We start from the raw sequence: 23,089 nt of genomic DNA on the forward strand, positions 1-23,089 counted from the left end.
GGAAAAACACGTGAACAAACTGCCAGGCCTTACCTCACTTAACCTCAAGGACATCGACACTGAAAGGAAATCCCCATAATCCAAATTTTATAGGTAAATACAGACTGTTAGATGACCTGCCCAAGGTCAGCCACCAGTTGGGAAATTGCAGGGGGGGGGATTCCAGCTCACCTGTGCGACCACCGCACAGGGTCTGGCTGGTCTCCTCCAGGCACCTCACTACACACCTCAACGTGGATACAAACGCTTCGCATGTGGCAGGTATAAAGAAATGGCTACTGAGCCCAGGCACCAATTTCTGCACCAGAAATGTTTCTGTTTTCTCCTTTGCCTCAGTACACAGGGACACCACACACACACACACACACACACACACACACACACACACACACGCCTCACCACCCTTTGGTTACGGCTATGCTGATGTCAGCAAAGCTTCCTTTCGAATGTGCACCGCCTCCCTTGGCGCCCTGCTGAACTCACTGGGTGCTTTGTCACCAGAGCCAGGAGTGGGGAAGAGACATTCTCACTTCCTCCCTTTCTCTACCACGGGGCTGGGCGGCCTGGCTCCCATCCTGGGGAAGCAGGAAGTCTGGGGACAAAAAAAAAGATGCTCTCAGGTGGAGCAGGAAACAGCCAGCCAAGGCCAAGCTGACTCTTGTCCTCAGGGCACAGGTCAGCGTGACAGCTCAGAGCCCCCTGCTCACCTGTGTTCAGCTCCCAGTGGGGGCCCTGGGGGCCGGACTCTCCTGCGGTGGTGACCATAAGCCAGATGGAAGCATGCCTGTAGGCAGCAGCGACCCCAGGCAACACTGCCTTCCTTCCCCTCTCTGAGGGAAGGGCAGCTCTTTCCCGCAAAGCATTCTGGGACTGAATATTTTAACACCCACCGAAGAAGCAAAAAACATTCAAATTATCAAAGCGGGAACAACTCCACTGAACAAAAATGGCAAGTGTCTTGTTTCCGACAGCAAAAGATCGGGTCTAACCTAAACATCCAGCAACGGGAGGCGGTCACCTAGCCTCACGCGACGCTGGTGCAACAGAGCACTACGCAGCAGTGAACAAGAGGAAGGCAGCTGTGTACACACAGATCTGGAATGATCTTCCAAATACACTGTCCGATGACCAATCACGGCCCAGAATGGTATGTAAATGGCCGAATGGTCAGCAAGGATCTGTAAGAAATCATAACAGGGCTCGCCTACTAAGAGGAGAACTGGGGCCACAGGGACATGAAGTAAGATAGAAGCTGTATTTTTCCTGATATGCCTTGTACTATCTGAATTTATTTGATGGGCGCATTATTGTTTCGATTAAATTAAAAAAAAAAAAAAAAAAAGGAGCGGGGCAGCTAGGTGGCTCAGTCGGTTAAGCCTCCGACTTCGGCTCAGGTCATAATCTCGCAGTTTGGGGGTTTGAGCCCCGCGTTGGGCTCTGTGCTGATAGCTCGGAGCCTGATGCCTGCTTGGGATTCTGTGTCTCCCTCTCTCTCTGCCCCTCCCCCACTCTGACTTTGTCTCTCTCTCTCTCAAAAATAAATGTAAAAAGGGGCGCCTGGGTGGCGCAGTCGGTTAGGTGTCCGACTTCAGCCAGGTCACGATCTTGCGGTCCGTGAGTTCGAGCCCCGCGTCGGGCTCTGGGCTGATGGCTCAGAGCCTGGAGCCTGTTTCCGATTCTGGGTCTCCCTCTCTCTCTGCCCCTCCCCCGTTCATGCTCTGTCTCTCTCTGTCCCAAAAATAAATAAACGTTGAAAAAAAAAAATTAAAAAAAAAAAAAAATAAATGTAAAAAAAAATTAAAAAAAAAAAGAGTTTTGTGGGTATTGTTTTTGCGTTTTTTTTTTTTTTTTTTTAAAGAAACCAAACTGTGCTCCTGAGTTTTTCTGAAACTACTTTCACCAATGTTGTTGCCTTCGTACACATCGGATCTGCTCACTACCCCTAACTTTCCCAAACGCACTGCTCACCTCAGAAGACTTTTCTCTGGAGACTGCCCACTTTCGAATCGCAACAGTCCTTTCCATTTGCACAGGATTTCACGAAGCTCTCTCAGGGAGATTAAGAACATGTGAATTGGAAGACCAGCCCCTGGTCACATCCCTACCTGGCGTGACCGTCCTACCAGGTGCGACTGTGAATTATCTGTAATCCTTACAGCAACCCTACAAATCAGGTAGGTTCATACCACCCTCCAGATGGAGACAAAGCAAGGCCACCAAGAGAAAGGAACGTGCTAAGTCACGCAGCCGGAAAACCGTAATAGAATTCGGCCCCAGTTCCATGTGACAAGACCCAGGTTGGTTCTGTCCCACGGTGGGGATGCCCTAAACCCTATCGCACTGCCTCACTAGAGCTCATTTAATCTTTTAATCGAAAGCATAAATGAACCACTTCAAATGTCCATTCCACCAGAACACCGAGAGGGTACCATCCACGTGGGGCCAAGCCTGGCTGGCCACCCTGTTGCCCCAAGGCTGGCAGTCAGAAGGAAATCCGAGACACCTCGGGTCCTGAGGAAGAACCCTGAAGCCTCACCGGACACAGTACCCCAGAAATGCCCTCTCCCACCGCCAGGCGAGTCAGTGGGGGCGGGAGCAGGCGATGCCAAGCAGAAGCCACGTGTAGGCCGTGGAGCCCAAGCCCGTGGCACACGCCTGTCGCCATCGCCGGCCCCACAGCAAAGCCCAGCCACACGCAGTTTAACAGCATCCACCTGGACCGGCACGATTCTTCCCGTAGCTGGAAAGAGCACCCCCGGGTGCACCAGGCAAATGGCAGCATGAAAAACCGTTCCCTCCTTGAAATGCATTTATTTATTACAGCCCGGGAAACACAGAACAAGTTTGCTGTTTATGGAGAATTTAGATTTTTTTCTCCTCTTATGTCTCTGGCCCCCGCCCCTAGACCCCTCCAATCAGACATGTTACCTGGGAAACAAACTTGATATACTCCAAAATCTTACGACAAATGCCACCAAAAAAACAGAATTGTCTGTGTTTACTCCCTGCCGCAGAAAACCTCAAACGGAAGGCGGGAAGGACGGGCACAGAAGAGCGGGACAAGGAACAAAGACGGAAACAATGAACACGTGTGTACACACACACACACACACACACACACACGCATGCAGACACGTCCCCACGGGACCTGCGGCTACCCTGGGGGACACGGACTTCAATTCCCAGGTGGAAACCACACCGTGGGGATGAGCCCTCCCCTCAGCACCAGACACCCAGTAGGTGCTTAGGTTAACAAATTCCAAGTTCAGGAGGTTGCTGCCGCAGAGAGAACACCAGAGTAAAGAGACCGACAAGGATTCAGGTGACTTCTCTTTTCCTTTCGGTGACAAATGTTTCCCAGAAACATTTCAATGAGGGCAGCAGAGTGGAGAACGTTTAAAAAAAAAAAAAAGTCACTGATAAATTAAGGCTTGAAAATAAAGAAGGCCACCGTCACCTGTGCTCCGACCCCCATCGTGTTTGGTCAGTGAATAAATGACTTTCCGGACTGGACCCACTCTGAGATGCCATGTGCTGCAAGTAATAAAATCAGGTGAGAGAAAAGGTAGGCAGCCTCATTTGTGCCTCTTCGGAGTAGAGGAAACAAAGCCCACAGACAAAAGCCCTCTTCCAGCGGACAAACATGTCTAGCAGGTGATCAAATTCAACCCACACACGAGAACAGCAAAATGGATTCTGGTCTTGTGGACCCGGCTGCTTGTGCAGGACTCCCGGCCGTTGGCTACAACCCACACGACGATCAGCAGCCACGAAAGGCCCAAGGAGGCCGGGGGAGTGAGAAGCCCAGGTGCAAAAGGGGAATGAGGCACCACGTCTAGGCCACAGTCGGAGCAGGCCCCCAGGTGTGGTCATGTGCACCCCAGGGAGGGGGCAGACACATCCCAATCACCCCTCACACATCAGCCAGGTCGCGGTCGCCTCTGCGTTTCCTTCTTTGTTTATGAGCGTTGGGGATCCAAAGTCTGGAGCGCAGAGTGCATCAGGCCCTTGCGCTGTCACAGGCCGCGTCAGGCACACCGCTGGCTCGACAAGGACTTAATCAGTAACTGGCCCGGGAGACTGGCACAGGGGCCAGCTCCAACCTGACCCCACAGAAGGCAAAGTTTACAGCCGGGCCAGGGGGTGACGCTGAGCCCATCTCCCCGACAGGGAATCAAGACAGGTCCGCCTGAGGGGTGCACCCGGCTGGAGCTGCCTACCAGGCGGGCTGGGAGCCCCCGTGTGCTTCCAACCCTAGCTTGATGCAGCTGTGGTGCCGGAAGCCTTTATCTCTGACGACGAGCCAGTTAATTGGATCAGTGTAGACAGACTCCAAAGACGTTTGGGCAGCAGTGTATTTGGTTTGTTTATCGGTTTGAATCCAGATCAATCACTCGGAGTCTTGTTCCTGAAGCCCACACAATTAACCAGATAACTGCCAGATGGATCTGAGCTGGGCCGTGCAGACGGCTTAATATACGGATGATGTACATTTCATGGAAGGATATGACCTGATAGGGAACAGACTTGGCCTGTCGGCAGCTGGGGGCCGGGGCCTGGGGACTCTGCAGAGCCACAGGGCTGCACAGGGCTTGATGCTGTAGAGAACTACACTCAAATTCACCTTTGTTTCATTTGGGCTAATATTTCTCAATAGCGTGCTTGGACCACACTAGAAAATGCAGACAGATTACATAACGCCCAGGCCTCAGGGAAACCCCTCAGGGGCTGCTTTGCTTCCCGAGGGCCCCGACACCGAATAGGTGTCTCATGGCGGGACAAGGTCCCTGGTGCAGTTGCAACCCCACCTCTACCCTGGAGGCCACCCCCACAGCCGGCCTGCCCTCGGCGGCGCCCTCCACGCTCACAGGCCGCGGCACGGACAGCCCTACACCCCACTGGAGCCCACCATGGCAGAATTTAAGGACACCCTCTGCCCAGAGGGCTTGGTGGCCACAGGCGGAGGAAGGGGGACTTGCCAGCCCATTAGACGCCAGCTCATAGTTCCTCCTTCCACATTTCCAATGCCAGAGTGGGGCTATGCTCAGGCAAATCTTGTTCTGTGGTCGGTCCTCAGTCCCCCGTCCTGAAAAATCACAGCTCCTCTCCAGAGAGGCCCAAGCTACGAAGGTACCGTCCACCTCGGCTGGCCAAGGTGGTGCTGGGGAAGGTGGTGCCGGGGCCTCCGGTTGCTTAAGAAACCAGTGCCCAGCCTCAGCCTTTGTTCCCTTCCTCTCTCTGCTACATACCTCTTGAGCAATCAGAATAAGGGGGGTGGCGGCCCAGCGCCTCCAAAGCTGACTTCCCCCAGACCATGGCCAGCAGCCGCTGAGCACGCGCTCCTGGCCTCTCCCACGGAGGGTCACTGTGCCTCTCAACCACTTCCTCCCCACCCCCCCAACTCCCCTTCGTTTTGAAGAGTGGTAGAAAAACAACAATGCCTCCCCTGAAGCAGGGGGAAATTCTGAAGCCAGATTTGGGGGCTCCTGATGCCAAGCAGGGAACCACTGGAGGGCACCGGTTCCTCCCCTGAACCTGAAAGGCTGCGTGCCGGGGAATTTTCTGAGGCTCTCCCTCCATCAAATGAAAAGCCAAATGCCGAGGCCTGTGGCTCCGGACGGGTTTGGGAACATGCATGAGCCTGAAACCGGGCCTGAACTGCTTCACGGCAACCAGCGATCCTGTGTGAGGAAGCTGTCTCTGCAGGTACTGCACCAACCTGCCCACAGGAAAGAAAAAAATAGGTGTTCCAGGCACGTCGGACCCAAAATTCAGAATAAGAGTCCTCATGTGCTTCAGGGCTTTAGGGAGGGGGGAGTGGTTTCGAGGAGTAGGGCTTCTTCTGCTAACTTTTCCCCCTCCCCATTCCTTGGAGCATGTGTCACGGCCTGTGACACACTGCCAAGGGAACATGGATGCCGGAGAAATGTCTACACACGCTACACGTTTGTGACATGCCATGTAAGCGACACCCTGTTTCCTGGCTGGGTTTTCTTGGCACAGGTGTGGGCAGGCATTGAATTCTGCCACCAGCGCCACAGCCACCACGGCCACCCCCCCCCCCCCCCACTGTGCTTAGTAAACAGGATCGCGGCTGCCCCAGGGGGAGTGTGCATTCTGGGGAAGACCTGCCACCTCTCCACACAGGACGGGATCCCCTCAGCAAGGCTCAGGCCCAAGCAGAGCTGGGGCTTTAAACTGCCCTTGTTTCAAAACACAAAGCATCCTGTTCAGGCTCCTGCCTGCCGCCCCCACCCCCTGCGACCCCACCACCACCACCGATGTCTTTCTCCACCTTGCAGATTTGATTTCAGAAACAGATCCATGACTTCCCTGCCTCTCATCCAGCTGACCCAGTCCTAGCCATATATTTAAAACAATAACAATAACAAAATAAAGCCAGCAACAAAGAACACGTATACACACACACTTCGCAGACAATGCAAGACCAGGGCCCCCACAGGCCAGCTTCCACTCTAGAACTTGACCTCCCCTCGGTGGGGAGGAGGCAGTCCGGGACCCCTATCCCCTCCCCCTCCACTTCCAACCTCCCAACGTGCGAATGAGATTTTTCAGAAAGGGAAGCACCCGGTTTTGCCTACCAGCCTGGGCAGGAAAAAAGACAGGAGAGCCCAGAGAGGCACTGCTTGTGGAAATTCTTTGGGTTTTGGGGTTTCGAGGTTGTTAGGTTTCCTTTCTTTCTTTTTCTTTCTCTCTTTTTTTTTTTTTTTTTTTTTTGGTTGTTTTGTTTTCCCTTCCAGGGCAGATCCAGATGGGCCGCGGGTTTTCAGAAAGGGAACCCCCACCACCACCGGGGCCCAGCCCGGATCTATCCCACGGTCCCATCCGGGAGGTCCCCAGACGCCCAGGATGGGGTGGGCCACATCCTGTGCAGAATTCAGAGGGTCTCCGCGAGCCCGCCCGCTGGGCACCGGCCAGCCCCGAACACAGGCCAGCAAAGGGGGAGGGGGGGGCCACTGGGCTCCCCCCCCCCGCCCTCCCCGCCCCCCGGGCCGGCCCGACACCCCCGGCGCCCCGCAGGCCCCGGGCTCCAGGTGCAGCGGCGGGCAGGGGGCGGCGGCGGGAGGGGGCGCCTCCCGGCCCCGAGGCGAGGCGCGGGGGTGCCGGCGCGCCGCCGCCGCGCAGAGCGACTCACCGTGGCGGACGCCAGGCTGTTGTCGGCCAGCGTTAGGTGGTGCGGCTCCCAGCGCCTCAGGAATTTCGAGGTGAGGATCTTGCTGAGAAAGGTCCGCGGGTGCCGGATGACACAGACCTGGATGTCGCCCTCCTGCAGCAGTTTGTACCTCATCCCGTTGCACAGCAGAAGGGCCCGGCGGCAGGGCACGGCGCCCATCTTCGTGCCCTCGGGGGCCGGCACGTCGCCCCCCAGCAGCGGCTTGGTCTCCTCGATCTGCCGGGGGTCGCCGCCGCCGCCCGAGCTGCTGGTCAGATCCATGGCCGGCCGGGCCGGGGCGGGGGCCGGGGGCGGGGAATGGGGGCTGTCCCGGGCTGCCGGGGCGGCGGGGCCCCCGAGCGGCGGCCCGCACCCCCCCCACCGCCCAGGAAGGTGGGGGGGCGTGGGGCTGGGGGGGCGCCCGGCAGGGGAGGGGCCGGCGGGCGGCGGGCGGGCGGCGGGCTGGCGGGCGGCCGGCGCTCGGCGCTTCCTCGCGGCTCCGCTTCCTCCTAGCTCGTCGGGTGCATGCTCGCGGCGGCCGGAGCGGCGCGGCGGCGGGCGGCTGGCGGCGGGCGGCGGGCGGGGACGCGGGGCAGCGGCGGGGGCGCGGGGCCGCGCGGGCGGGCGTGTCTCGGCCCCGCCGCCCGCTCGTGTGTACAGTACGTGTGTCTGGGCGGCCGTCCGCGGGCGAGTGTGCGGCGGGGGCCGCGGGGGCCGGCTCAGTTGAGAGATTGCAGAAGCCGCTCGGCGCCCGCGCGATTGGTCCCCGCGGGGTCATGTGCCCGCCCCTCTGACGTCAATGGCGGCAACGGCGGCCGCCGCCGCGGCTTCGGCCTCTCGCAGGCGGAGTCGGCCGCCGGGCGGGGACGCGAGGGGCAGAGGCGCGGCCCGACCGGAGGGGGCGGCCCCTGGGGAGGGGGCCGCGTTGGGCGAGCCCCGGCAGGCCCGGGTCCGGCCCCGCCCGGAACGTGGGGGTGGGCGGGGGCCGCGGGGGCGGGGCGCGTGACGTCACGCCCAGCCGCGCCCCCGCCGGTGCCCAGGCCGGTGCGGAGCGGCGCGGCCCGCCGGCCCCCACACGGCCCACCGCCTACCCGCCCCAGCCGACCCCGATCGGACCGGCCAGCGCCGCGGGACGTGTCGACGCGGGCGGCCGAGGTGCGGCCAGGTGCAAACCCAGGGACCGGGGCTGGGCTGGGCTGAGTTGGGCTGGGCTGGGCTGGGCTGGGCTGGGCCGGGCTGGAGGGGCCGGGGCTGGGCCGCTTGACCTCTGACACCCCCTCCACAGCTCAGGCTGTCTACCTGGCTGGCTAGATGGGGTCGTAGAACAGGATGGTTCCTCGAATTGAAAATGCCCCTCAGTTAACCGGATAATGAACCCACACTGCCCTGTCTCAGCCTGGCGGATTCTGCAAGCCCCCTGGTCTTTTACACATGTCTGCCGGTCTTCAAGCCGTCTGGGGGGAGGGGACAGACTCCCCAGCCCCCCTCCTTCTGCCCCTCGAGTCTGACCCCTCCCAGGCACCTAGACAACAAAGTCCCTCCCCAAGTTACTGGGCCACTCTGTCTTCTGCCTGCGCCCCAGCAGTGCCTGCTTCTTTGCCTCTGCGCTCAGGCCAGGCCGTTCATCCCTGATTCCGCAGGCCCAGCACAAGGCTGGGAGGGAATCATATTGGAAGCACCCCTGTGGAATGAACCACAGTGTCACTCAGGAACTCCAACTCTGAGGCAAAACGTCCCCTTTCTGCCATTAAGGGCGCACACGCAGCCACCCAGACTCAGCCCCTCAGCCAGGCTTTCTCACGGCCACACGCTTCTGCAGCTAATGCCATTTAAACCCCCAGATTTTTTGCCTTTTTTGTTAAGTGAAGATACCTCTGTAGTGAATATGTGAGTGTGTGTTGAATTACATCGTGAATGCTGGCACTTTGCCCACAGCATCCCTGTGATGGGGATTATCCCCTCCCCACTCTTTCCCAAGAACAGACACGATGTAGGAGCTCCTGGAAAGATCCTATCCCTGAGCCTGGCCAGGGCTGGGGGGGGGGGGGGGCAGGGCTGGGGGGCCCAGCATATGGTATGTGTCAGGAGAGGGACAGAGCTGTTCTCTCCTCCTGGGCCCTGGAGGAGGCAGTTAGGTGAGAAAACAGGGAATTAGTCAATTCCTCACAATTTGCTGGCAAATTCTGTTCTTCAAGTTCTAAACTTCACTATGGCCTTGAGAAAAATCACTGGGCAAGAAAGGGTCAAGCCCACCCCCACCCCCCACCATGTGGTACACATGTGGATTCAGGGCGTGGTTGTGACCAGGACTCCCAGGCCATTAAGGGGTGGGGTGAGGTCAGTTGTTCAACCCTTTATTGAGCTCCTCCTGTATGCTGAGTGCTGTGCATGCATACGACTGTTCCTTCCCATAGCAACCCTATAATATAGGTGCCATCACCATCCACTCTGGCAGATGAGGGTACAGAGAGGCCGAGTAACATGCCAGGCTCACTTAGCTCATCAGGCTCTGAGCTTAGAGCCTGGGACAATGTAAAGGCAATGACCACGCGGTGCTTGGGCTGCAGGAACAGAGGAGGGACACCTAATCCAGCCAGACTGTGGCCCTGGGGTTCACATCCTGACTCCGCGAGGTCTTCAGGAATCAGGTAAAGAAGGGAAACGGTGCTCCTGGAAGAGGGGATGGCACGGAGAAAAGAGGCGAGGGGAGAATACTAGGCCTGTCTGGGAAACTACATGCATTTGCCAAGGCCTGCAAAATATCCCAGGGTTGCAGGGCAGAGGCCTAAGAGGTGAGCAGGGGCCAAGCAGGTTGTGCCGGGACCAGACTTTCCTCGGAGAGTGGTGGGGAGCCACCGCATGGACTACGCATGAGAGTGGTTCATAGATGTCACCTTTATAAGGTCACTGGCCACAGCATGACATGGACGGGGTTAGCAAAGGAGCAGCCTGGAGATAGGGAGACCAGTGCGGAGGCTGTCGAGAGTTCCCAGGAGGGAGGTGATGGGGGCCAGCATGAAGTCACGGAGTAGGACAGCTCAGAGCAGCTGCTGTCCACTTCAGTGACCGCCATGGACACTCCTCTCCCTGGTCAAGGGTGCAAAACTCCAGTGGAATGTACCAGAGTGCAAGGAATCCCTTATTTCTTCCAGGACTATTCCAGACATCCTCAGCTCCTGCTTTGGTAAAAGTTAAATCGGAATATCATGATAAAAATGAGCAGCACACCAAGTGCTGCAGGTACTATGCCAGGGCTTTCCTGTTTATTTTCCTTCCTTCCTCCCAATGAGCCCAGAAGGCAAGGATCGTTATCATCCCCGTCTTAAAGGTGAGGAAGTTAAGGCTCAGAGACGGTCAGACAACTGTGGGAATCCAGCCAAGATGTGAACCCAAAATTTGGCTTGACCTGAAATTCCACATTTTTCCCACTCCTTCTTTGTAATGTTTTCCTGCGCGGGTACCCGGGGAGAAACGGGTTGAATTCAACTGATGTCATCTTTAAATACTGTTTATTGGTTTGAGTTTGGAGTCAGTGACATGGAGCCCCCGGGATGCTTGTAAGAGGGTGGCCGAATCCAGGAGTTCAGGCTGCCAGCCGAGCTGACTGAGTGCCTGCCCGCAGCCAGAGCTCAACAAAAATGCAGCGACTGATCAATTGCGAGTCAACACCCACCTATTCCCCGGTGCTTAGGGGAGTGCCGGTGCTTAGGGGAGTGCCGGCAACAGGACCGGTCTGTATAATGGGCCGTGCTGGTACTCAGTGGGTGAGATGCCGAGCTCTTTGCCTCCCATTGTCCCTGGTTCCTGACCTAAAACCGAATGAGTCCGGCCGCCGGATTCCATCAGAAGCTCCCTCCCTGCACCCTCCTCCCACCCCCAGTCTCTGTAGGAGACCCAGGCCTGTCTAGTTTCCATGGATGGATCACACACCCAAGTCACCCTGGATGCCATCAGGACCCAGACTCTACAAAGAACAAGCCAGGCCCCTGAGAGTTCGCCCTCCCGGCATTGAACGGGAGAGGTTTACAGAGCAGCACAAAGGCTGCAGAAGTTCACAGACCCTTCACTCTGCTTGGGTTCCCACAGGCCAGTCCACTCACCACAGGTCACGGGCCAAACCTATCATTTCCTGCCTTCTCTGCTGGCAGTCTCTCCTTGTTTGAGCCAGTCCCGAAGGACAACCTTCTGCCCTCAGCCTGCTCGCTGAAACTGCCTCTCTCCCTTCAGTTCAGCCCCCTCTGGGTTCACCCCTAGGTCGCCCGGGTGGAGAGCCCACTCCATGTCAGGCAAGCACAGTGCTAGGAGCGGGCGTTGCCGTGGAAAGGGAGTAAACCGCTCTCGTGGGCTCACGTCTCAGCTCCCAGGGACCTGAAGTCTCCCCTTGAGCTAGGGGCGTGAAGACAGAGCGGGCTGCCCACAGAAGAATGCGGTAAAGTGGCAAAGTCCCTGGTGGGGGGAGGAGAGTTAGGGGCTGATGGCCAGCCCCAGGAGAGGTTCACCTCAGCACCCCCTTCCAGCAGCCCTGCCCCTTCTGGCAGACAAGCCTGCAGCTGGGTGTTGTCTTTCTTAGGGTGGTCGGCAGTGGGGAGCCTGACCCGCCTTCACCCGGCCCCCCTCCGGCCCCACCCCACCATGAAGTGGTGAACAGACCCAACACACTGTACCCTCCAAGAGGGCAGGGCTCATGCCACTTTTGCCCATCGCTGTGCCCGGTGGTTTACTGGTAAATGTTTAACAGCCAGCTCCTGGAAAGAAGAGAACCTGAGTTAGAGCATTTGACACCTTCCGTGGTGTCACTGTCCCCACCATAGCAGTTTCCAAGCTAGCAGAGTGCATCGCTGAACAAGGAGTTGGAAGATGACGCATCCCGCTAGAGGGCATGTCCACCTATGGATACGACATGCCAGGGGCCACACCAGCAAACAACGGCTTAGGGGCTAGATTCGGCCCGGGGCTGGCAAAGCGTAAAATACTGCCCATCTGGCCCTTTCACAGAAAAGGTCTGGTGACCACTGCAAGGCATCTAACCTTCAGAACCGAGGTCCTCATGAAATGCAGTCGAAAAATTAGGAAGGGATACGTTTGATTAACCTTTTTAAAACTATAATTTAATTGTAATTTTATGTAATTTAAGCGTGCTCGCTGGCTGTCTGACAGTCGCCTCGGAAGATTTCTGAAGAAGTAACAACCAGCTCTCAAGAGCCAGGATCGGATAGCTCCAGCCTGCCCGTGTCTCCAGGGCCTGGCCCAGAGGGGTCCACGGTGCCTATCGAATGGCTGGAAATCAATGCCAGCATTCTAACGACGAAGCCACTTTTCCATGCTTCCTTCATTGTTTCATTCAGTTCCGTGAAACACCAGTCTGTTCGCACCTCCTGGCCACCAAGGACTTTGTTAGGCAAACTGGTTCTCCCTTATCCGCGGGGGGATACGTTCCAAGACCCCCAGTGGACATCTGAGACCACGGGCAGTACCGAACCCCATAGAGACCGTTTTCTTCCTGTATATACACACCGACGATAAAGTTGAATTTATCAGGCCCTGTAAGAGATTAACAACAATGACAAATTATAACCCAGAACAATTACAACAATACACTGTAATAAAAGTTATGTGAGGGGCACCTGGGTGACTCTGTCGGTTAAATGTCCGACTTTGGCTCAGGCCGTGATCTCACGGTTGGTGAGTTCGAGGCCCGCGTCGGGCTCTGGCTGACGGCTCTGAGCCTGGAGCCTGCTTCGGACTCTGTGTCTCCCTCTCTCTCTGCCCCTGCCCCATTCGCACTCTGTCTCTCTGTCTCTCAAAAGTAAATAAACATTAAAAATTTACGAAAAAAACAAAAAAAACTTGTAAAAATAAAGCTATGTGAATGTGGTCTCTCTGTCTCAAAGTCTCTTACTGTATCGTGCTCACCCTTCCTGTGATGATGGGAGTTGATAAAATGCCTACGTGATAAGATGAAGTGAGGTGAATGGCGAAAGCATTGTGACAGCGTTAGGCTACCGCTGAGAATCATCTGCTTCTGGACAGGGGGTGACCGGGGGTAACTGAAACTTGGGACAAGGATTCCGTTCTATGCTGCAAACGCAGGTCACACAAGATTCTGCCCTCACAGAGCTCATAGTTGAGTGGGGGGAACCAGACACCCCTCCCTTCTGACCATCCCTCTCCCCTTATTTTTTAAAAAAATTTTTCATGTTTATTTTTGAGAGGGGGGAGGGGCAGAGGGAGACAGAGGGAGACCCAGAATCCGAAGCAGGCTCCAGGCTCCAAGCTGTCAGCACAGAGCCCGACGTGGGGCTCGAACCCACGAACCGTGAGATCATGACCCGAGCCAGAGTCAGACGCTTAATCAACTGAGTCACCCAGGCGCCCCCACCTCCTCTTAAAAAAATGTATGCCAGGAAGAGAAATTCCTTGCCATTCCCTTTCCCGGCTGTATGTATCTCGTCGATTTACTATAGAGTGGGGTCATAACAGAACCTTTTTCCAGGTCATAGAAATGAGATCATGCCACAGCCTGGCACAGAGTAGGCACCTTGAAACCGTGAGTGAGCGGTAGCTATTTGACATGGCTACTGTCAGAACCCATGTTTACACGGCCCTGATCGCCACCAGCTCTCTGTCTATACAACTTGTCCAGACCGATCCCATTTGCCCACAAACTGGCATACAGACACTCTCAATACAGCGTCCGTGCAGGGCTTCCAGCCCTGGCCGCTGTCAACATTTGGAACTGGGTAGTTCTTCACGGCCGGCCAGCTGTCGTGTCGCGTGCACCGTGAGGTGTTAGCAGCGGCCGTGGCCTCTGTCCGCAGACACCGGTAGCATCCGTAATCCGTGACGACCAGAATGTCTCCGGACCCTGCCACGTGTCACCTGGAAGGCCACCTCGCCCCTAGTCGGGAGCCCCCGGTTTCAAGGGAGATGTTTTCCCGCCCTCTCGGCTGGTGCACGCTGCTCCCCAGGCATCCTGCGGGTGGCCGTCCGGGGGCCATTGTATTGTCCACACTCACGCAATGGCACGTTCCTCCTCAGATGCCACTTCCTGGGGGCTGGAGCAAACACAGCTGGTTTTATCAGACTGTCAAGGGACACAGGGACTCACAGGAAGGAGTAGGTCGCAAGCTGTTTTAACTCGCGTTTCTGGAGCCTATTTCATGGCATGAGGCCGTGCCTGTAATCAAATGCCGAACACCAAAAGCGGGCAACGAAACTGGTCTTAAGTGGTCCCAATTCCATACCTATCCGTGGCGCTTTTGGGGCCACTTTCCCGAAGCTTGCTGTGAACACTCTGTCTCAAAATTGTATTAGCCAGGAGAGCATTCCCGAACCTCATTTTTAACAGGCGTGAGACACCAACATAATGGAGTACACATTCCGTCCCGATGGCGTTTAACATACTGATCAAATAATAAAATGTGCTTTTTGTCCTGCTGTGAGGAGAGGAGTCATGTTTCCATCGTGAAGTCGGGGAACATCCTCCTCCCTCTTCAGAGCTGATGTGAAGTCAGCTCATTTTCTAGGCTCATGGGCAGGGGTGGGGGGGGAGGTGGGGGGGTGGGGGTGGGGAACAGGTTTCCTATTCAGCAGCCTGTGATTCCGGGTAGCTCAACGATTATGCACCCCCACCCCACACTTCCCCGGTTTCGGAGGGCAAAGCTGGGAACCAAAAGAGCACAAGATATCGTCCTGTCCCTTCCTTTCTTCACATTCACCAAATAAGTCTGAGGTTAAGGAAAAGTATCGCAGAGGACCAAGTGTTTATCTGGAACTTATATTTCAAACATAGAATCAGCTGTTTGATTAAGATTGAGTTACCTGCACACAACTGAGCCTTAACAGCGGTTATCTCTGGGGTGACGGGACTATAGATCATTTCTCCCCCCTTCTTAATGCTATTGAAGTATAGTTTACATGAAATAAAACACACCCACTTCCAAAGAACAGGTTGAGGGGTGCCTGGGTGGCACGGTGGGTTAAGCATCCGACTTTGACTGAGGTCATGATCTCGTGGTTCGGGAGTTCAAGCTCCACATCTGACTCTGCTGTCAGTACAGAGCCCGCTTTGGATCCTCCATCCCTCTCTCTCTCTCTGCCCCTCCCCTGCTCGCACTCTCTCTCTCAAATCTCTCTCTCAAAAATAAGCATTGAAATTTTTTTTTTAACATTTATTTTTGATACAGAGACAGAGCGCAAGCAGGGGAGGGGCAGAGAGAGAGGGAGACACAGAATCAGAAGCAGCCTCCAGGCTCCAAGCTGTCAGCACAGAGCCCGACGCGGGGCTTGAACTCACGGACCGGGGGCTTGTGACCTGAGCTGAAGTCGGAAGATCAACCGACTGAGCCCCCCCAGGTGCCCCTCAAAAATAAGCATTAAAAAAAAATAACAATAAATAAAGCAAACCAGTCAATAAAACATTAAAAATCAACAAATGAACAAACGAACAGGGTGATATGTGTTGATGAATGTACAACACCCGTGTTAACCACCATGTCCACCAACATAGCAACATAGAACATTCCCACAGCCCCAGAAGAGTTTCTTTGTTGCTCCTCGACAGCTGACCCCAGCCACCCACTTCCGGCCCCAGGCAGCCCCCGCTCTGCCTTCTGTCACTATAGATAGTTTTACCCTTTCTTGAACTTCGTATAAATAGAATCAAAAGATACATACGCCTTTGGGTCTGACGTCTGTGGCTCAGCATGACAGTCTCTCAGACTCGTTCACGCTGGCGTGTCTGTCACGGTTTCTTTCGTAGTTGACTTAATACATCCATCACAAGGATAGAGAACACGGGTAAGTGTTTTCTTCCTTATGTTCCCTCCCCCAACATTTCTACAACAAGCATGTGTTGATTTAACTTTTTAAAAAGAAGATAAGTGCCGTCCGTTCTTTAAAAACTCACAGGGACTTTATGAAGAGCCCAAATCCAGGCCACTGTTGACGCGGGGAAATGGAAGCCACGCACGGCCACGCGGAGGACTGAAGGCCGTGGATCATGTTTTTTAAAAATAAAAACCACTGTGTTTTTCAGATTAATTGCATCTCTCTCCCACACCGGCCTTTGCCGTGAGTTGCTCAAATCGACCGATTTCAATGTGACCTCACTTCGTTCCCCTTCACGCTGGGCCCTCCGGACAACACAGAGACGGGCAAGGGGGGTGGTGTCACCCCATTTGCACATGAGGAAGTTGAGGCAGGACCAGGGGTTTGTCTCCGACCCTACAGCAGGAGAGTAAGGGAACACCATCCAGGGGTTCCAGGGAGAATGGCAAGAAGTGCGACAGCACAGTATTCGGATTTGGATCCCAGCTGTCCACCCTACTTAGCTGAGTGGTGATAACCCAATCTCGTCAACTCTCTGACCCTCACTCTCTTCATCTGAGAAACAGAGACCCAGTAGCGATACCGGATCGAGCTAACGCGAGAATGTGTACAAAGTGCTCCAAACCAGGCTTGGGAAGAAGTCGGTGTGCGCGATGAACAGCAGAGAAAAATGGCTTCTTACCCCTGGTATATTCTTCCTTCGATCACAGCACCAAACTAGAACTGATTCTAGCCTGCCTGGGCCAAAGGGAAAGGAGTGGAGCTTTCTTGAAGCTCCAGCAGGGAAATGAGAAGGCGGCCCCCAGGGGCGCCTGGGTGGCTCAGCCGGTTAAGCATCTGACTTTGGCTTGGGTCATGATCTCACGGTTTGCGAATGCAAACTCCACGTAGGGCTCTCTGCTGTGAGCGTGGAGCCCACTTTGGATTCTCTGTCCCCCTCGCTCTCTGCCCCTCCCCCACTTGTGCTCTCTGTCTCTCTCAAAACAAATAAACATAAAAAAAAAAAAAAGGCAGCATCCAGGTGTCGCCAAGACAGAAATCAGAGTAGCTTCAAAAAGAGTGCACATGGGTTATACAGAATCAAGGGTGTCTCACGGAATCCCAACGGCATAAAAGTAGCCAGGTCTCAGAAAAGACCAGAAACCAGGGCCCGGGGCCTTCTTTCTGCTTTGTGCGTCTGCTTTTCCCCACGTCATCCTTCCCCCCACCCTGGCCTTCTCTACTGTGTCACTTCAGCAGGACAGAAGGTGGCCATTTGAGAGGCCATCTGGGATCAAACTAGGAGCTCTTTGGCCCGGTTCCAAGGGAAGGACTTGGTTAGCTCAGCTTGGGCCAGATGCCCACCCCAGCCGGTGTTGGAACCAAGTTGTACAAATGTGGTTGCCGGCGACCAGTCCCCGAAGGTGAGAGGGATGGTCGTACAGGTAGGTCATTGTGAGCCAGACAGCACCCCACCCCCCCGCCCGCCAGAAATGTCTGATTGCAAGTGACGTGCATTTCTTTCACTGTGTTCCCCAACCTCATGCATTTCTTTATTAATAATCATAGCAAATAACCATGTAGGGCTTACCGTGTGCCAGCCGCTGGGCTAAGCGCTTTGCATAGGTTGGCTCCTTAATCCTCACAAAAGTGCAATGAGGTTTATTTTGTGCATTGCACAGATGAGGACACCGAGGTACGGAGAGGTTAAGCAACTGGCCCAAGGTCACGCCTGCACTCAGCCAATCTGGTACCAGACCCACTCTCTTACCTGCTTGTGCTGTGTTTTCCATTTTAGCCCCAATCGTGCTTTTTGCAACTCCTCTGTTAGCCCAAGTCTCTCAAAATGAGAAAAAGGAAAAAGAAGATGAGGAAGGAGAAGGATGTAATATCTGTCATTTCACAAAAGCATTTAACGGTCGACAATGGAAAACACTGGGACTTCACTGGCTTTCTCTTTCTCTCTGTTCCGGTCTGAGTTAGAGTTGGGGGACAGGCATGGGTAGCATTGCTGTTGCCTCTCTGTGCAGCCCTGTGACACCTCCCTGGCCTGGAACACCGGGGACGGGGTCGGCCGCTTCTTTATGCCCTACCCTGTACCTACGCACAGCTGAGAAAACATGTACCCCGCTTTACGGCTTTCAAAACGCTTCCGAAAACAGGCAAAGAGTTCAGTGCCAATGCCGTCCCTGTGACACCACAGGGAAAGGGGGTTTGTGGAAAGAATGTACACGTGAGAACCCAGCCGACGATGAACAGCCAGGCCTTGGGAGGGACGGGAGTCACGGCAGGGTCTGCACAGAACCTCCTCTCTCCCCTCTTTCTCCCTCATCTCTGTGGGAATCTGTTCCAGTGCCCCCTGCCTGTGTGCCTGGCACGGGGCCCCAAAAGGCCACCTCACCCCAGTCCCCCAGGGCCTCCCGGTTTCCCACTCCCAAACGTCCACGTAAAGAATCTGATGATCTGGCTACCCTTTATCCAGCCAGGCCCCCCTGAGCCTCGGGTTCCAGGCCCGGGCTCAAGAAGGAAAGCAGCTTGCCCGAAGTCTCCCAGAGAAGGCGCCAAGCCAGGACCCTGGTCCGTCAGCACCTGGGTCAGTCTCATGGGGCTGCCGTGACAAAGCCCCACAAACTGGGCAGCTTGGACAACAGAAATGTATCCTCTCCAGCTCTGGAGACTTGGAGCACAAAATCAAGGTGTCAGCAGGTGCCCTCTGAGGTCTAAGGAAAGGAGCCACGTTCACGCAGCTTCCCGTGGCTTGCTGGCAGTCTCTGGTGTTCCCTGGCTTGTGAGCGCATCACTCCCCCCCATCCCTGCCTTCACGTTCAAGGCGTTCTCCCCGTGTGTGCCTGTGTCCAAAATTCCTTTTTTTATAAGGACACAGTCATATTGGATTCAGGGCCCGCCCTGCTCCCGTATGACCTCATCGTAACTTACCACATTTGTGACAGCGCTATTTCCAAACCCGGACCCAGTCGGAGGTCAGGGGGGTTAGGACTTTGCAGGGATGCCCCCCACCCCCAGCTAGTTCACCCCACCACACACCTCACTGCCCAGCCCCGGAGGGCGTGGCTCTTCCTGTTTCCTCTGGGACAGGCGGGGACACCCAGGTCTGCCCTAACTGTCCTCGAGTGCACACCAGGGCGTTCAGAGGGAGCCCCTCCGGGTGGCCCGGGTGGGGCATGACTCAACTCTGGTGAGGCACTCGGGCAGTTTTAGAGGTATTAAACCTGAACAGCACACAAGGGGCTCATGAACCTCATTCAGCATGGACAACAATGACCCCCAAGATCAAAGCTGGCCAGTGCGACCTCTGACCACGTAGCTTCAACATGACAGGTGGCTGTGTCCTGAGCCACTCATTCAGGTAAAGGGGTTATTTCTGTATTTATCTCCCCCCACCTTTTTTGGTGGGGCGGCTAAAAATCTTAAGCAGATTTTGAGAGGTTAACTAGCCAAATCTACCCCGAGGATTTGTTGCATTTCGAAGCCCTGGATCTGGGTTCAGGGTGGGAAAGCTGGCTGGCCCTGCCCATTTCTCTGGCCATGACAGACATCGCCAATCTGCCGTGGAGACCCACCTAAGATTGCAGGTGGGGGAGACTGGGGTTCGGAGAAGGGAAGGAGCCTTACCCAAGCCCAGACAGGTAGATAAAACCAGGCTCAGAGCTCCCGACCCCTCACCGCAGAGCTCCCTTCCACCGACCCGCCTCTCCGCTCCAGCGGCTGACAGACACAGAGCATTCCTCATCTGTCTGCTTGTCGTCTGAGTTTATGATATCAAATCCCTGCGGAGGCTCCTTCTTCTTGTTCCACCTGCCCCAGCCCCTGAAAAGCAGGCTGTGTGATCCCTCTCTCCGTCCCTAATGATGTATGCCTTTGTTTTCACCCTCTCCTGGGATTTCTACAGCTCCCACACCTCCCTGTCTTCGGGGCCTCTCTCCTGGTATGGCATCCCTCAGCCCCAGGGAAGGAGCCCATCCTGGTGCCTGCCCTCCCCCGTTGCCGCTGAGCCCCTCTGGCTCTGTTCCCCACCACCGGCCCCACTGTTGTGCCACCTCCCACTGCCCACGGGGTCCTTCCTGGGGGCCTAAAGGATGGGCCGGCCCAGCATCAAAGTGAGCACACTGTGTGGCCACAAACCAGTGGCACTGTGACAAGTCCTCACGGTCTAAGAACATCTTGAAACCCATTACTTTCCTTTTTACAAAAATGATACATTTTCACTTGGAAAAATAAAAAGATACACTAAGTATAAAAACCATGGGGTGCCTGGGTGGCTCCGTTGGTCGAGCATCCAACTCTTGATTTCGGCTGGGGTCATGATCCCAGGGTCACGGGATCAAGCCCTGCATCAGGCTTCTAACCCTGAGTGTGGAGCCTGCTTGAGATTCTCTCTCTCCCTCCCTTGGCCTCCCCCTCTAAAAATTAAAATATAATAATAAAAATAAATTAAAAAGCAAATCATAATGACTATTACTTAGGTACCTGCTCTAGTCTGAGCACAATGTACATATTAGCTCATTTAATCCTCAAATGAGAAATTCCACAGGACAAATGAAACAGTTTCATCAGCAAATAAATGGCAAGGCAAAAACATGGGAGAGGGGATAGTATTTAGATTTTAAAAGACTTTAAAAAAGTGTTATCAACTGGAGGGAGGCAGGCAGATGGGTAGGCGTGTGACAAAGCACGGCAACGGGTTAGTGGTGGAGTCTGGGGGATTGTGCCAGAGCCCACGGTAAAATTCCTCCACTTTCGCTGGACATTTGGAAATTGTCTTAATAAATTGCTGGGGAAAAGGATATAATGTGTGGACCTTGCGCATCCCGATTCAAGCAAATCAAATTAAAAAGGCATTTATGGGACAGCCAAGGACGATTAACACTGATGAGATATTAGATGATCTCCAGAAATTGTTGAAAAAAACTTTTAGGCATGACCATGGTATTGTAGTGATTCTCTTTTAAAGAGTCTGTTTGGGATTTGCTTTAAAATAGCAAGCAGGAGGAAGGACGGATGAAACACCATCGACGATTACATCGCCAGTTGTTGAAGCTGGTTAATGGAGGTCCATTGGACGATTCCTTCTTTTGTGGGGGGTTGAAATGCCCATAATCAAGAATTAAAAAAAAACCCTCTATAGGGGGACGCCTGGGTAGCTCCGTCGGTTAAGCGTCAGGCTCTTGATTTTGGCTCAGATCATGATCTCACGGGTCTTGGGTTCAAGCCCTGAGTCGGGTTCTGCACTAGCAATGCAGAGCTGTTTGGGATTCTCTCTCTCTCTCTCTCTCTCTCTCTCTCTCTCTCTCTCTCAAAATAAATAAATAGACTTAAAAAAAAAAGCCCAATAAACAAAAAACCAAAACGCTCTATAGGTGGGTATTATTATTTTACAGTTGAGGAAACTGAACTGAGGTTAAAAGACGTCAGGTTATTTGCCTGAGATCATCCAGCCAGAAAATCCCTTAATACGATTAAAAAAAAAAGTCCTACCTGACATCCTATCTCCCATTCCCCACACCCTGGTGAATATCCACCTAGAAACTCTATGTGTATGAAAGGATTCTGCATACCTTCAAAATATATACACTGCCTGTCTGCATCCCCATGGAACACAAATTACGTTGGTGCGTCCTGAAGCATAGATTTCTGATTCTGAACTGTGAGAAAGGAACTCAGCCATATAGAGCAGCCCCTAAGCCGAGCACTCTTTGCCTGGGCCATTTAGAGGACACTCACTGGCCTTCCAGCGTCATTATCAGGGCATATGATCGTCCCCATTTTCACAGAGAAGGAAACAAATTCAGAAAGCTGGAGTGGACCGTCCAAGGTCACAGAGCTAGTAACTGGTAGGAAATTCGTGCACGTATTTGATGATGTGATTGCAGTAAGGTCTGCCTGTCCCTATCGCCTGGACCCCCAGGAGGGCAGCAATCCTGTCTGCTTCCCTCACCACCTCCCCTGACAGAGAAATAAAGATTTGCTGAATAGACAAAGGAGCTCTCAATGACAGGCAGCTCTCTGCCAATGAGCTAGATGTCCTTTGTAAAAAAAAAAAAAAAAAAAAAATTATGGGGGCGCCTGGGTGGCTCAGTCGGCTAAGCGTCTGACTTCGGCTCAGGTGATGATCTCACAGTCCATGAGTTCGAGCCCCGGGTCGGGCTCTGTACTGACAGCTCAGAGCCTGGAGCCTGCTTCAGATTCTGTGTCTCCCTCTCTGCCTGTCTGTCTGTCTCTCCCCTCTCTCTCAAAAAATAAACATTAGGGGCGCCTGGGTGGCGCAGTCGGTTAAGCGTCCGACTTCAGCCAGGTCACGATCTCGCGGTCCGTGAGTTCGAGCCCCGCGTCGGGCTCTGGGCTGACGGCTCAGAGCCTGGAGCCTGTTTCCGATTCTGTGTCTCCCTCTCTCTCTGCCCCTCGCCCGTTCATGCTCTGTTTCTCTCTGTCCCAAAAATAAATAAACGTTGAAAAAAAAATTAAAAAAAAAAACATTAAAACTTTGTTTAAAAATAAAATAAAAATTTAAAAATCATGGTAAAATACACACAACCTAACATTTGCCACCTTACCCATTTTTAACTGCACAGTTCTGTTAAGTTCAGTACATCCACACCATCCACCTCCAGAACTCTTTAATCTCCCCGAACTGAAACTCTGTCCCCAGTAAACACTAATTCCCCATCCCTGGGGCCTCGTAGCCACCATCTGACTGCTCTAGCGCCTCGTGTGAGGGGACCCATACAGTGTTCGTCCTTTTATGACTAGCTTATTTCACTAAGCAGAATGTCTCCGAGATTCATCCAGTTGTAACATACGCCACAATTTCATTTTGAGGCAAATGAATAACATGCCATCGTATGTATACGCTACATGTCAGTTACCCACTTATCCACCAATGGACATTTGGGTTGTCGCCACCTTTTGACTATTGTGAGTAATGCCGCTACGAACATAGATGTGCACACGTCTCTTTGAATCCCCGTTTTCTGTTTGTTTGTTTCTTTCTTTCTTTTGTTTATCATATAAGTAGATGTCCAGAGGTGGGATTGCTGGGTCATAGGGCAATTTTTATTTTCCAGCCACCCTTGTGAATCCACTTTTATG

The 23,089-nt window shown here is 54.2% G+C and overlaps 1 protein-coding gene and 2 long non-coding RNA genes across 3 annotated transcripts in view; 2 read left to right on the forward strand and 1 right to left on the reverse strand.

Annotated features, from left to right (window-relative positions):
- Positions 1-7,616, reverse strand: part of CMIP (c-Maf inducing protein) — a 233,879-nt gene extending 226,263 nt beyond the window's left edge. The window contains exon 1 of the mRNA XM_086688824.1: positions 7,157-7,616. Within this exon, the coding sequence (XP_086544950.1) occupies positions 7,157-7,456 (300 nt within the window). The 5' untranslated portion in view covers positions 7,457-7,616. The remainder of the gene's footprint in view (positions 1-7,156) is intronic.
- Positions 7,582-9,058, forward strand: LOC147573344 (uncharacterized). Its single transcript, XR_015244644.1, has 2 exons — positions 7,582-8,329; positions 8,460-9,058. It is a non-coding gene; the product is annotated as an uncharacterized LOC147573344 (long non-coding RNA).
- A 196-nt stretch (positions 9,059-9,254) lies between these two features.
- LOC147573345 (uncharacterized) lies at positions 9,255-13,048 on the forward strand. The gene is made up of 3 exons (XR_015244643.1): positions 9,255-9,822; positions 10,327-10,502; positions 12,309-13,048. It is a non-coding gene; the product is annotated as an uncharacterized LOC147573345 (long non-coding RNA).
- The last annotated feature ends 10,041 nt before the right edge of the window (positions 13,049-23,089 follow it).

Source organism: Puma concolor, chromosome E2, assembly GCF_028749965.1.
Source record: "Puma concolor isolate L17-30 chromosome E2, mPumCon1.1.hap2, whole genome shotgun sequence".
NCBI classification, from domain to species: Eukaryota; Metazoa; Chordata; class Mammalia; order Carnivora; family Felidae; genus Puma; species Puma concolor.